Source organism: Pseudorasbora parva, chromosome 2, assembly GCF_024679245.1.
Source record: "Pseudorasbora parva isolate DD20220531a chromosome 2, ASM2467924v1, whole genome shotgun sequence".
In the NCBI taxonomy this organism is placed as follows: Eukaryota; Metazoa; Chordata; class Actinopteri; order Cypriniformes; family Gobionidae; genus Pseudorasbora; species Pseudorasbora parva.
The window spans coordinates 19,199,405-19,215,636 of NC_090173.1; the positions used below are offsets into that span (position 1 = coordinate 19,199,405).

The 16,232-nt window shown below is 38.3% G+C and overlaps 1 protein-coding gene across 4 annotated transcripts in view; it reads right to left on the minus strand.

The window, feature by feature from the left end:
• Positions 1–901: 901 nt before the first annotated feature.
• Positions 902–16,232, minus strand: part of arhgap17b (Rho GTPase activating protein 17b) — a 48,443-nt gene continuing 33,112 nt past the window's right edge. For 2 of the 4 annotated variants that reach the window (XM_067458366.1, XM_067458364.1), the window contains exons 16-20: positions 16,016–16,151; positions 12,541–12,762; positions 11,277–11,416; positions 10,356–10,754; positions 902–1,211 (exon numbers count right to left, since the gene is read on the minus strand). In XM_067458366.1, coding sequence (XP_067314467.1) covers positions 1,087–1,211; positions 10,356–10,754; positions 11,277–11,416; positions 12,541–12,762; positions 16,016–16,151 — 1,022 coding nt within the window. In that variant the 3' untranslated portion in view covers positions 902–1,086. Of the gene's footprint in view, positions 1,212–2,399; positions 2,447–10,355; positions 10,755–11,276; positions 11,417–12,540; positions 12,763–16,015; positions 16,152–16,232 lie in introns of all 4 variants that reach the window. The other 2 variants (XM_067458372.1, XM_067458379.1) reach the window with 2 other exon arrangements.

The following is a 16,232-nucleotide window of genomic DNA, read 5'->3' on the forward strand; positions in this document are numbered from 1 at the left end:
ACGCAGTTACACATTACCACATGTACTTACTATAGTAATAACAGTAAATGATGAATAATTACTAACTAACCCTAACTCTATAGTAAGTACAAGGGTAATAATATATTACGCTTTATTTATTTGAGTACGCACTATGCAACTACGTCGCTTTAAAATAAGAGTAACCGAAAACTGACTATAATGCCATAACACTACACTGAAGTCAGTATTGCACCCCAGGAAAAATACTTTAAAAACTAAAATAATCACAGGTATCATATGATTTGTATCTGTATAAGCATTATTTTTCATTATATTTTTTCGTCCAATTTTACACAGAGTATTAAAAAAAGGAAAGGAACAATACAAATAAATTGGAGTAAATGACATTCACCATGATAACCAGAATAAACATGAAGTGTGAGGAAGATCCGCCACACAAACTCAGTGATTTGGTACGTTTTTCAAGGCACAGATACAACGCTTGTGAGACACAAAACTCAGAGACATTCATATTTGATTAAAACCCAAATCAGCTTTAGGCCATTTGTGAATGAAATCAAGATCGTGGAGCATGTTAATATGTGCGTACTGATTTCTTCCTGGCTTGGTTACAATGTGCCAGCATTGTGAGGACAGAGAGACTCCAGGAAGTGTTTTTGTGTTTTCCACAGGGGCCGAAGGTTGAAGTGGCTATGTTCGGAATAGCATACTACTATACTACTTTTACTGTATGTATACTTTCTGTATGCTTAGAATATACCCAGATGACCTGCTATATTTGCACACTGTGCTGGGTACCGTATCCCACAATGCAATGCATTAACTTGACCTTCCTTTTTCCAGTGACGTTTGAACTAGAAGCAACTGTTAGACTTATTTATTGATCGTGTTTCCAGAAGTTTTACTTAAACTTAAAGAATGCTTAATAACTATATTTATTCATGAGGTAACCGGTATATACAGAGAGGTCAGGTGACAATGTTTATCATATTGGGATACTTTCACATCCTTAAAATCTGTAGGAATATATACGGGGCAGTATGCTAGTATCCCATTACGAACATAGCTTTCGATTGGCCGTGTGACGAGTGGACTCCGCCCAGCTCACAGGGCAGTGTTTTCTGATTGGTGTTCGTCTTCTGAGAGCGAGTCCACGGTTTTATCCTCCTCAAGCTCCGGGACAAGATCCAGCCCTGGTCCCGAAAAAGATCTCTCCTCTCCATCTCCATCTGTGCAATCACAATGCATAGTTTACATTTTATTATCTTTGCACCAAAAAGAAACATCTTGCCCTTAAGAGAAAATAAGCAATCTTTGTGAAACCTTGAATGTTTTTTGGATATCAAATGTATATTATTAACATTGATAACGTTATGAAAATGTTTTTAGTTGTGATATAGCCATTTTTATTTAACCAATAACAATACTAATATTATACATCATTAATATCCAAACGTGCTAAAATATATGCTACTATTCAAAAGTTTTGGGTCAGTTAGATCGGTCTCTTCTGCTCATCAAGGATCCATTATTTGATTAAAAAAAAAAAAATGGTTTAAGGGTCTAGGCCTCAGGGTCGATACTTTAAAAATTATTCTAATATGAGGATTTGATGCTCAAGAAACATTTCCTATTAATGTTAAAAAGTTATATTTGTGTGTAAATGTATATATTTGAAACCGAAATCTTTTGTATTATTACATTAAGTCAATTTTGATCAATTCAATTGGTCCTTGCTGGGAAAAAACACTATTTCAGCACAAAACAACTGACCCCAAACTTGATAACAGTAGATTATTGAATCGTTTAAAGGGTTAGTTCACCCAAAAATGACAATTCTGTCATTAATTCCTCACCCTCCCATGTCGTTGGACACCTGTAAGACATTCTTTCATCTTCAGAACACAAATGAAGACAGCAACTGTAGTGAGATGGACTTTGTAATGTCGTCTTTAGTGCCTTTATGGGTCTTGTGAGTGGGTTAGTAGGAATGTACTGAATGCCAATGGAGGCCTTTCCGCCAGCTTTCAACAAAAATATCTTCATTTGTGTTTTGAAGATGAACGAAAGTGTTACGGGTGTCCAACGACATGAGGGTGAGTAATTCATGAAATAATGTTAATTTTTGGGTGAACTAACCCTTTAATACTTTAATAATGTTAAATAACACCGTATCTACGGCCCAGCTGACATTCACCCTGCAGAAGCAGCTGCGGCTCATGGGCAGGGAGTTTTATGTTTAGTTGCATAAAGCATGTGCTGGTATTCTCTCTTCAGACAAAAACACTGGTTAGGCTGTCATGCAGGTTAACTTGCTGTTAGTCGGGTTAAACAGGCGCCAGCGGGGCTGCTGTGCAGAAAGCATTCAGACACACAGACTGAGCTCAGAAAACATCGGATACGCCCACAGTTCTTACCATCGCCTGCCACTCAAACCACACCTCGCAGGCAGAAGATCACACATCTGTAACAGTGCAACAAGTTCAAACGATCAAACACCAGCAAAGGGAAGCCAATCATCATTCAGATGGCTGTGAACTTCCAAAAAGCCTGTCAGTCACAATCGAACAACCTATTAAAGTCAACATGAATCACTGTCTGCAACCCATTTTACTTCTGTAATGAGTCAAAATAATTGGATTATGCAGTTACTAATACACTGTACAGTTCAAAAGTTACTTTGGAATAATTAAAGGTGCAGGATGTTCTAGGGACAGCTAGTGGTGGAAATGGGTACTGCAGTCCAATTTCAAATTATCCCAGAAGTGCAGAGCAAATGGGTGGAGCTTATGTCTAGCTCCTCCTCGCTAGACCTCCAACGAGGAGGCGTGAATGTAATTTTGGCCCACTGGAAGCCCGGCGATAACGCAGACATTCTGACACGGATAGCACATTTCAAAGTAGAAAAACATATTAACGAATAGCATTGTTTATCATAGAACAAGGTATTTGAACTTAATATGCTTCCTATATACACTCTAAATAATGCTGGGTTGTTTTTTAACCCAAAATGTTGGGTTAAGACTGTTGGGTAATTTTTGTTGGTTTATTTGATCACATTTTAAACACCATTGGATAGTTTCAAATTTCCAGTCGTTGGGTTAAACCTGCTGGGTCGCAATGCTTGGTTGATTCTACCCAGCGCTTGGTTGTTTCACGTGCTTCCCGCCTTGATTCATTTAAATTCGCTCCCAAACTGTCATTTTGAAAGGACAATGCAAAAGGCAAAGCCACTGGTTGCAGATGTTTTAAGATAAGTTAATATATTTTCATTAATAATAATAATTAAAAAAAGAATTCTTCTTCGCGGCAACAATTCTTAAGCTTAAGTTACATGACGTTAAGACGAAAACAGTTTTAACTCAGAATCCGATGCAATGTACTGACTCGTGTTAGTTCAGGTAAGTTAGCCATGTGAGAAGATAGATTAATACAGTTTGTGATTACACAGAAGCATGATCCCCTTACGAAAATTAAACATGGTTGTATGTAGGGATGTCACAAGTACCGGTGCTTCGGTACCAAGTACATACTGAAATGTTAAAAATGTGACGATAGTATCTGTATAGCATCGACTCACAAGTAGACTATATTCGGTCCCGCAGCTGCGTTCAGTCGCGTCCGCGTCACGCAGGGCTCCAGACTGTAGCCGAATATATACCAGTGTCTGTGTATATATTAAATACTATTTAAATATTACTCTTCCATGTTTTGCGTCTCTGTGTGAATGACGGGGGGAGCGTGTCATATCATGAACACAGAGACTCAAAAGTCACGGCAACCCGTCAAAATAAAAGTTCAATTTAAACATGAATAAATTGACAGAATATATTAGGTTTGTAGTTGTCATTGTTGCCAATTTTAACACATTTGTGTATTGTACCATTTGTCTAGCAATAAAACTGATTGTTTAAACAGTCTAAACATGCATTCTTCATTTGTTCTTTCATGATTGTCTAGTTTTACAGTAGGCTAATGCACAGGGGATTTTTTAAGAACAACCCAGCAAGAATAACCCACAATAGCAAATCCTTTAATGGTAAAAAATTGACTACATTTTGGGTTTTCTCAACAGCCCAGCCTGCTGGGTTAAAATGCCACTGGGTTAATTTAACCCAGCATGTGTTCTGTCCAATATTTACCCAGCGCTGGGTTGCCAATTGGGTTGTTTTTAACCCAGCCATTTTTAGAGTGTATATGCAAACATACTATGGTATTTTTATGCATTGGTACAGTCAAAAATAAATTGCATACAACACCTTTAAGATTTTTTTTTTAATGTTCTTTAAAGATGTCTCTCCTGCTCAAAACTAAGGCTGCATTTGTTAGATCAAAAAAACAGTGAAACAGCATTATTTTGAAATATAACTTTTAAAATAACTTCTCTTTTTTAGTATTTTTAAAATGTAATTTATTCCTGTGATGTCAAAGCGGTATTTTCAGCATCATTACTCCAGTCTTCAGTGTCACACGATCCTTCAGAAATCATTATAACATGAAGATGATCAATTATTATCTTATTAAAGTTAAAAAAAATTGAAATAACCATGACACATTTGTCAGGATTCTGTGATGAATAGAAAGTTCAATAAATAGCATTTATTTGGCACAGAATTCTTCTGTAACATTATTAATGTCTTAAAGCCTTTTGCCTCTAGAGTCCAAAAATCTTACATATTGTGCCTTTAACTGTAACTTTTGATCAATTTGATGCATCCTTGCTGAATAAAAGTATTAGAATATCACCGTTTACACAATATATGAAGCAGCACAACAGCTTTTAACATTGATAGCCATCAGAAATGTTTCTTGATCATCAAATCATTATATTATGATTTCTGAAGGATCATGTGACACTGAAGTGTGGAGTAATGATGCTGAAAATACAGCTTTGCCATCACAGGAATAAATTACATTTCACTATATACTCAAGTAGAATTTTTTTAAATGGTAATAATGTTTCACAATATTTTACTGTATTTGTGATCCATTAAATGCAGCCTTGGTGAGCGTGGGAGACTTTCTTCAAAAACATGAAAGAATTTCACACTTTTGACCTGTAACAACGCACTAATTGAGACTAGGAACGTGTGTTAGGAAAGTAAACAGTCTGAATTTTGACTTTATGTTGACTTTTCTGATGAAGGTCTGATGCCGATGAACCACCAAAAAGTCCGTCATAAAACACTAAAAGTGGTGACGGCTGAGGTTTCTTTAAACAGTACCGATGCATGATTGGCGGTGGTGGGAATCGTCTGAACCTCAGGCCAAACTGTGAAGGCAAACTCTGGGCAGCTGCTGATATTTCCACAACCGCTGGAAACGCTTCCGCCTAATCACGGCATGAGCTCTCACTGACCCAAACTTACGACTAAGAGTTTTACGCACGCATCCTACAGAGAGCCCGATGATGACATTTATGAGGGATAAATGTGAAATCCAGATATGAAGAGGTGTGTGTGTGTGTGTGTGTGTGTGTGTATGTGTATATGAGGACACAAATGTGTATAAGGACATGGGTATGACACAGGTATAACAGGAGATGAAATAATATGAGGAAATTACCCATGTCCCCACTTTTCAAAAGGCTTATAAATCATACAGGATGAGTTTTTTTTTTAGAAAGTAAAAATGCAGAATGTTTCCTGTGATAGGTAGGTTTAGGGGCAGGGGTAGTGTGTGTGCGTGTGTGCGTTTGTGATGGGTAGGTTTAGGGGCAGGGGCTGTGTGTGTGTAAGTGTGTGTGTATGTTGGGTAGGTTTTAGGGGAAGGGGCAGTGTAGGGGGATAGAACCTAGAGCCTATGGAATGTCCCCATATGTCACAAAAACAAACGTGTGTGTGTGTGTGTGTGTCCGTCTGTCTGTCTGTCTGTCTGTAAGAGGGTTTAGTAAATTATATATATATATATATATATATATATATATATATATATATATATATATATATATATATATATATATATATACAGTTTTGTTTAAAATAATAGCAGTACAATGTGACTAACCAGAATAATCAAGGTTTTTAGTATATTTTTTATTGCTACGTGGCAAACAAGTTACCAGTAGGTTCAGTAGATTCTCAGAAAACAAACAAGACCCAGCATTCATGATATGCACGCTCTTAAGGCTGTGCAATTGGGCAATTAGTTGAAAGGGGTGTGTTCAAAAAAATAGCAGTGTCTACCTTTGACTGTACAAACTCAAAACTATTTTGTACAAACATTTTTTTCTTCTGGGATTTAGCAATCCTGTGAATCACTAAACTAATATTTAGTTGTATGACCACTGTTTTTTAAAACTGCTTGACATCTGTGTGGCATGGAGTCAACCAACTTGTGGCACCTCTCAGCTGTTATTCCACTCCATGATTCTTTAACAACATTCCACAATTCATTCACATTTCTTGGTTTTGCTTCAGAAACAGCATTTTTGATATCACCCCACAAGTTCTCAATTGGATTAAGGTCTGGAGATTGGGCTGGCCACTCCATAACATTAATTTTGTTGGTTTGGAACCAAGACTTTGCCCGTTTACTAGTGTGTTTTGGGTCATTGTCTTGCTGAAACAACCGTTTCAAGGGCATGTCCTCTTCAGCATAGGGCAACATGACCTCTTCAAGTATTTTAACATATGCAAACTGATCCATGATCCCTGGTATGCGATAAAAAGGCCCAACACCATAGTAGGAGAAACATGCCCATATCATGATGCTTGCACCTCCATGCTTCACTGTCTTCACTGTGTACTGTGGCTTGAATTCAGAGTTTGGGGGTTGTCTCACAAACTGCCTGTGGCCCATGGACCCAAAAAGAACAATTTTACTCTCATCAGTCCACAAAATGTTCCTCCATTTCTCTTTAGGCCAGTTGATGTGTTCTTTGGCAAATTGTAACCTCTTCTGCACATGCCTTTTTTTTAACAGAGGGACTTTGCGGGGGATTCTTGAAAATAGATTAGCTTCACACAGACGTCTTCTAACTGTCACAGTACTTACAGGTAACTCCAGACTGTCTTTGATCATCCTGGAGGTGATCATTGGCTGAGCCTTTGCCATTCTGGTTATTCTTCTATCCATTTTGATGGTTGTCTTCCGTTTTCTTCCACGTCTCTCTGGTTTTGCTCTCCATTTTAAGGCATTGGAGATCATTTTAGCTGAACAGCCTATCATTTTTTGCACCTCTTTATAGGTTTTCCCCTCTCTAATCAACTTTTTAATCAAAGTACGCTGTTCTTCTGAACAATGTCTTGAACGACCCATTTTCCTCAGCTTTCAAATGCATGTTCAACAAGTGTTGGCTTCATCCTTAAATAGGGGCCACCTGATTCACACCTGTTTCTTCACAAAATTGATGACCTCAGTGATTGAATGCCACACTGCTATTTTTTTGAACACACCCCTTTCAACTAATTCAACTAATTGCCCAATTGCACAGCCTTAAGAGCGTGCATATCATGAATGCTGGGTCTTGTTTGTTTTCTGAGAATCTACTGAACCTACTGGTAACTTGTTTGCCACGTAGCAATAAAAAATATACTAAAAACCTTGATTATTCTGGTTAGTCACATTGTACTGCTATTATTTTGAACAAGACTGTATATATTATACACAAAAAATTAAGATTTGTGTTCAGCCATGAGCTGAAATAGATGCCAAGGACAATTAAACATCACAAAGGATCTGAAGCCAGGATGGATGCCGGTCATTAACTGTGGTGGAACATTGCGTTTTTTAAGAACAGAAGATTCCAGATTCTTTCTCCCCATCCTGTTTTGATTTCTTTGGATGCAGTTGTGTTTGATTTCAGCAATTGTTCTTTGTCAGGAGGATGAGGAGAAGAACAAATCTTCTGAGATCTATCTGTAACATATTTGCTGCCAATTTAAACATACAAATTCAAAACATCAATTTTCTATCGATCGCATTACAGGAATGTTTAATGGTCGGCACAAGTCAAGCTCAAACAACACAATCTGAAATTTAGTCGACTAACACAGAAAAACCTTTTGACATTCCTCAATCAGCAAAAATGATCGAGAATCGTGTTTAGTGCTTTTTTAATAACGGACTTCCATTGTAACTGCAATACCGTAAACAATATTTTTGCTGGCTTTTACCAATATTTTTTTATTTTATTTTAGTAATATTTTAATGTTTTTTTAAATGTATTTTATGCATGGCATGGATGCTGTCTCTAGAGTTTAACTTCTGTTTAACATTCTCTGAGTCAAGGAATGATTCTACAACTTTTATATTGCATATTTAAATGTAAATATTAAATATGAACTAGACACAACTATGTTTTATGCATTTATACTGTAAAAATGTTTGTCCTCTATTAAAGACCACTACTGCTGCCAACAAATGCACTACATCCATCCATCCTACTTGTGAAAATAGAGCTGACTGTGGATCTGGGGTTGATTAGAGACTGCAGCTCTGGTCTATAATGACCTGGCATGGACATTGTCATCTGAAGACCGAGCTCTTTGTCTCCGCAGCATCTGTGCGTTTCTTTCGTCATGTGAAGAGATCCTAATGGAGGGAAACCCTCAGGGCAGCTGTTTGGCAGGGGTCAGTGTCGGGCTTCTTGCCCAATAATGAGCTATTAATGAGGTACAGAATTACGGACACTGGACACCTGTGGTTTCAGACCGACTCCAGTCGAGTGTGTTTCCATATTGTAGTTGATTGAGATGTCAGAGTGAGACATCCACTGAGTGCTTGACATTCCCACAAGACTTGCACAGACATGCTGATTTTTATTTTATTTTTAATAGGCGTGTGTGCATTTGCCCTCAGGAAAAGGATACACTTTTCTCTGGTGTTGTCTTTAAAGGTGCACTATGTAGTATTTTTGCAGTAAAATATCCAAAAAGCACCAGGCCAGTGTTATATAATTTGTTCAGTTGAGTTCTTACAATATCCCAAATGTTTCCAACTATTTGTAAATTGTGAGAAAATTGCTATTTTAACCAAGTTTCAGCTTAGCGTTTGAGGGAGTCGCCTGTCAATCGCGTCATATCTGCGTTACCCTCGGTTTTATTCTGCAGAAGCACTTTACTCTTAGCAGTGTGAACATGTCACTGTAGCGCCGAGCGAATGCACAGAGTAACGTCATAAGATCATTTTAAACACACTTAAATGTGTCTGATATGATAAACAGAGCTGCTGGCTTTACCTTATAACCATGAACGGAAAAAGCGGAAGTGCGCGCCCAGTCATAATAAAAGTCCCGGTACTCACGAGCCGTGTGCTTGTATAACAATCGCTCCAGCGGCCGTGCTCAGCTCCTCAACACTCGGTCCTGCTCTGCTTTACACTACAGTAACGTTAATAATCACATCCATAATCATGATTTCTGCCCGTGTCCTATTTTCCACCGGCTGTGAGGTGATGACCACATGTCCCAAGATACTGCGCTCAAACTTTGCGTCATCAAACTACGCATTTGTTTTCAATAGGCGCCCTCCAGTGGATGGAAAGTTGCATAGTGCACCTTTAAATTCCCTTTTTATTTTACAAAGAAAATGCACAAAAAATGCGTGCATTTTTTAAATTATTAATATAAATTAATATGCTGTGTTTTTATATTTTTTAAGAATTTTTTTTTTTTTTTATAATTGTATTTGTTATTTTTTATTATAACAGTATTTCATTATTTCCATTATTATTTATTTAAATTAAATTAGCTATATGTAGTACAATATTTTGGTCATATGATGTACTTTTATTTTCTTGAAATAAAATAAATAAATTATTGTATTTTTATTCATAAAAGTATTTTATTTTTCCATTATTATTTATTATATTAGCTTTACAATATTTTTGTCATTCTGTATTTTTATTTTCTGGAAATAAAAGTAAATTAAAAAAAACTACACACACACACACACACACACACAAAATATACTATGTATATATATATATATATATATATATATATATATATATATATATATATATATATATATATATATATATATATATATATATATATATATATATATATATATATATATATATATATATATATACACACATATACATACATACACATATATATACATTTATTATAATTAATAAATTTAATTTATAAAAATTAATAATTATAAACAAATAATAATAAAACAATTATTCATTCATTGTTATTTATATTATTATTTGTTATTACGATTATGATTATTATTATTATTTGCCAGCCTGGGCAAAAATGACAATATTGTTGTCTTTCATTGATTCTCCATCAAAAGCCAAAGTTTAATGATTTGAATATGTTTGTTCAACTAACCTAAGAGCAACAATAAACCTAAATAAACTCTTAGAAAGCAGATATTATGTTAATAGTGTCAAATAAAAATGGCAATTCTTACCTGAGATGATCTTGGATCCAGAAACACAGACACCATTGGCACCGTCGCTAGTTGGTTGGGGAGGCGGCGGGCCGGCGGGTTTGGGCCGCGCTCGAGGGGTGGGTCTGGGGCGCGGCAGGGAGCCGTCATGGGGCGGTGTCCCGGGAGGGGTGGGGGTTCGGGGAGGGGACGGGTGTGGCTCCTCTGTGCTGTTGGCTAAAGGCTGCGGAGGAGGTTGAGGAGGAGGGTGACTGGGCGCCTGGATGAGGGTCTGGTTGCTGCGACGGGGGGTCATGAGGGGCTGAGGGATGCTCGGGGCGGAGGGCTGGCCTGCTGTGGGCTGGTGAGGAGCCGTCTTTACACTCGGAGGTGCGGCAGGGGTGGCTGGTTTTGGAGGGGGCGGTGCTTGTTTCTTTGTACCTGAAACAAAAATATCCATTCATGATTTTAGTGACTGATTTTGTCAACCATAACAACATGTATTTTATTTTATTTTATTTTAATCATTTTTCACACACTATGAGATTTAAAAAAAAACTGCTTTAAAGGGATAGTTCACCCAAAAATGAAAATTCTGACATCATTTACTTTCCCATAATGTTGTTTCAAACCTGTGTGAGTTTCTTTCTTCTGCTGAACACAAAAAGAAGATATTCTTTGGGGGAAACTTGTAACCAAGTAGATAAAACAACCATTCACTACCAAAGTATTTTTTCTCCTACTATGGTACTGAATAGTTGTTCTATCTGCTTGGTTACAAACATTCTTCCAAATATCACATTTTGTGTTCAGCGGAAGAAAGAAATGCTTGGTTTGTAAAAACATGAGGGTGAGTAAAGGATGACAGAATTTTCATTTTTGGGTGAACTATCCCTGTAAGGCAAATGTTTCCATGTTGTGAATCGAAACGTTTATCTGGAAATAAGGGCAGTTTTGACTCACCTCTGCGCACCATGAACGGACTGGGGCCCTTAGGGCCTGAGGTAAGGGTCCCCACATTCAGCTGAGTGGGGGTCCCACTCGAACCGCCCGGGCCGTTCCTCACGGCTGGAGGTGTGGACGCAGGCTCTCGGGTCATGTTACTGGGGAAGGAAGAGAAGCAGGGAACTCATATCGTGGGATTAAACCGCAGTATGTATACACAGGTCAGTTCACATGCAGGGAATTAACATGTAGTGGTCCAAGTTGAGTTAAGGACTTGCAAGGAAAAGTTAATGCAGATGCCTTAAAGAAAACCCGGTATGTATTAATATAATTAGTAGTGTTTTTTTCTGCATGCAGTGCATGTTTTCTAATAAAAGAAAGAATAAGCAATAGAGAAAGGCAAGGCAGGACACACAAACTCAAGCAACAGAGAATATTCTACAGAAAAGACACAGAGAGAAAGACTAGAAGGATTTTTGCCCTGACCGGGATGAAATACTGTGACAGCATGATCGTTTGAAGAATCATCCTTAGCTTGCATTTCTTTGAATCCTTCCAATTTGACAAAATAGGTTGGGGAAACACTTCTTTTAAAAAATAGTGTGTAAAATCAATAATAACTGAATAATCACATCATGTCCAACCACTGTTCAGAAAACAGAATTAAAATAATTTAATAAAATTACATAATACATAACTTTTTATGGAATAATACACTTACACGTAAAACACTTTTTTATAGTATATATATTTTATACTTCATTAATATAATATGATAATTTTATTTTTCATTAATTTAAGAAGTATCATTTAAATTCTGTGTGTGTGTGTGTCCATATTTCAATTCTTTCCATTGAATAATTGAACACTGTTTTCATTGGAACGGTTTAAAAAGCCTTCGTACAGCTTATTATTTGGGCCGAGGGCTACCCATATGAATTATGTCCTGGGCCGGCACTGGATAAATCCAGGGTAAATGTCCCAAGGATACAAGTGTGATAGTTTTTAACTTTCCCGGTGATCATTTTCTGATTTTAAAAGAATTTCGAACAAAGAAACATGAGAATCGCACAAAGAGACCATGTGCGTGACACAGAAACAAACTGACTGATTATTGCCATCCCAGGTATCTCGAAAGGTTTGTAACGTTCCTCTGCGATTGTACCCAATTCGATTGATTTTAAAGCAGCGTTTTGAAGCAATAATCAAGACAGATTTGGGCAGCTGGCTCCTGACATCTGGCAGTGAGGTAGAGCGATTTTACGGTGGCACCAATGCTTACCTGTTCTCCGCAGCAGGGTTCAGCTGAACTAAAGGCACCGCAGCTCCCCCCTGCCCCGCCTCCAGACCCCCGCCAGTGGGCGACTGAGGGGAGGGCTCAAACACGGGAACCCCCCCGGCGTCAATGGGAGGGAGAGGGGGCTGGAAGTTAGGCGTGGAGTGCTGCTTTTTATTTATTGTGCCAGCTCTACGGGGGGTGATTTCCGGCTGTTTGTTAGCAGGGCTACAGGGAAGAGGGGAGAGAGTATGAAACACTCACACAAGAGAGTGGCAGTGGGGTATTAGTCTCCACAGAAGGGAAGGAGGAGAAGGACAGGACCACCACCTGGCCACTGGGACAGCAACCAGAGAGATAAGTTGGGAATTTAGAATTGTTTTTAGATTTTAGCAATGCATCGTAGAAACAAAGCGTTATTTCACCCAAAAATGAAACTACTCTCATTAATTCCTCACCCTAATCTCGTTCGACAGCCGTAAGACCTCCGTTCATCTTCAGAACACAAATGAAGATACGTCTCAGATCCGATGGCTCAGAAAGGCCTTCATTGACACCAATGTCATTTCCTCTCTCAAGACCCATAAAGGCACTAAAGACGTCGATACAAAGCCCATCTCACTACAGCGGCTCTACAATCATTTTATGAAGCCACGAGAATAGTTTTTGGGCGCAAAAAACTAAATAACAACTTATATAGCGATGGGCCGATTTCAAAACAAAGTTTCGAATGGTTATGAATCAGCGAATCGATTCATGATTCGGATCGCGAGAACTGCTGAAATCACGTGACATTGGTGATCCGCCCATCACTATATAAGTCGTTATTTTGTATTTTTGCGCTCAAAAACTATTCTCGTCTCTTCATAAAACGATTGTAGAGCCGCTGTAGTGAGATGGGCTTTGTATCGACGTCTTTAGTGCCTTTATGGGTCTTGAGAGAGGAAATGACATTAGCCCCTTTCACACTGCGATTCCGGCAAATACACGGATAATGCGACCCGGCATTTGTTCCCGGGACGCTAGATTTGGTCCATTCTCACTGCCAGCGAAATACCGTAATATGTGCGCTTTCACACACAACCCGTAACGGTCCCGGAACGAGTTGACACGTGACATCCTGATGTGACGTATAATGGCGAGCGATCTCAGCTTCAGCGCGGATAGTAAGGAGCTCCGTGGTCTCGACTTGTGTCCAGTTTGCACACATTTCTGCTTGTTTAATTTTATTTTATTTTGTATACGAACACTCTCTGCGTTTAAAACACTGACTATCTCTTCTGGCACTGCAGGGTTGTATTATTGAAAAAAACAAGCTCTAGGAGTCGCACGATAACTATGTACACGTTGTGGCATTAGTTTCGGCTTTTGTTCACACAGCGCTCGTCTCGGGTCGAATACCGCAATGGTACTAGGTCCCCGACCCGGGTCGAATTCGGTAATCAATGCCGGGACGTGGTTGGTTTCACACAGAAGGCGACCCGGCAATGTTCCGGGAATATTGCGGGTCCGACGTGCAGTGGGAAAGGGGCTATTGGTGTCAATGAAGGCCTTTCTGAGCCTTCGAATTTCAACACTATCATCTTCATTTGTGTTCTGAAGATGAACGGAGGTCTGACGGGTGTCGAACTACATTAGGGTGAGGAATTAATGACAGAATTTTCATTGTTGTGTGAACTAACCCTTTAACATTTTGAATAGATCATACATATTTCAAAAATATATCAAATAAATAAATTATATACATATCAGTTACATCTTTTTGTCAGTAGGTTTCGAATAGGACCTTTAAATAGGTAATTGAAAACATTCAAAAACATGGATTAATTTAGGATGTTGCTCAGAGACCCACAATGGTTGATATTGTTTGGAACTACTTTCGTTGACAGAGCAAAACAGACAATATAGTACAATACACACCAAGCAATCGAATGTTGTTGTTTTTCTAACTGTAATCAGTAAATGACACAAACTTTGACACATTTTAGTATTTTGCCCCTAAATTTAATTTCAAAACGTAGCTTAAATGTTTCGTGTGCTAATATTTATACCTTAGCGCAAAAATGAAGCAGTCAGTAATTAATGAAGCATTAATCAATGTTGTTATTGTTAAACTAAAAAGATTTTTAAAAGGTTATTTGACATAAAGCCAAAATTTAAAGGAACACGCCGACTTTTTGGGACTTTAGCTCATTTGCCGTATCCCCCAGAGTTAGATAAGTCCATACACACCATTCTCATCTCCGTGCCATAACACACACAGCGCTAGCCTAGCTTAGCACAAAGACTGGAGGTAAAGGCTTGATCTAGCCGACTGCTCAATAAGTGACAACATAACACCAATATTTTCCTGTTTACATTTTGTGATGTGTATAGTTACATCGTATATAAGGCCGACGGAAAATTTAAAGTTGCGTTTTTGTAGACGGTTTTCGATATGGCTAGGAACTATACTCTCATTCCTGCATAATAATGCAGGAACTTTGCTGCCGGTGCAGCGGTGCAATAATATTACACATGCCTAAGAAATAGTCCAACATAACCAACATGACAACCTGCTTGCACAGAGAGCGTGCTGGGGACTATTTTCAGGCGAATAAGCTCAAGTCCCAAAAAGTTGGCGTGTTCCTTCAAAAAAAAGTATATATATGACAAAACTGATATTTTCAGTTATTTACCAAGACATTTAAGATAAAGTACTAATTACTATAAATTTAAAACAAATGAAATACTAAACTAACTAAGTAAAACAGAAAACCTATGATTCAAAATATGAAGATGTAGTATAATACTAAAACAAAAAAAGTCATTTATTAATGAAGCAGTCAAATGTCATTTAGAGAGTGACTGCAGCAGTCTGTGACATTCATCTGAAGGTCTGTCCAGTACCTGAGGCTCAAGAACAGTCACATTTTCAAGCTCTGAATTTATGGTAATTTATGGCCTGCGGGACAGGAGCTGTTATGAACATACCAAGCCAATAAGAGCGGGACCGAACACTTCCTGCTCATACACTCACTGGATAACTAGAATGGGAATTACTGAAATACAAATAATAATTCCTTTGAATCATTTTATTCCGACAGATGCTGCATTAGTGCTTCTGAAACGCACATGCCCAACACTTTTTTTCCCCTTTGACTTTGGCACCCAGTTCATGATCATGAAATATATCAATAATGCGTTTATACATAGCTATGAGCATACATTTGATTTATTTCAGAAAGCATACAATAAGCAACGCTTGACAAAAAACTAAAGAAAAGTAAAACAAAAGAAAAGCAAAGCAAAAAAAAACAAAGAGAAAAAAAACACAGACAAAGATGCATGTGTCGTATGAAGCGAACCGGTCTAAACAGCCCCCAGCTCTGCTCTCAGACCGTCAGCTCGGACTGTGACGGACTCACTGGCCACTACATATGACGCGGACACTACTGTGGAGCTGGAGTCATGTCTGTAAACGCGGGGATGAGACTTGTACCTGTCTTTGCGGGAAGTGTCATAATCGAACGACCCCTGGCTGCCTGGGCGCCTCCTGTCTATGGTCCCGGCTTCGGAGTCAGGGGTACCGGGGCACCCAGGCATGGCAAACATGCCTGAAACGTTGAAGTCCACATCTGAAGAGCAAAACGACATGAATAAACAGACTTCCACTACAACCGAAATGTTGAAGGTCCAAATCAATACAGTTTCAAAGG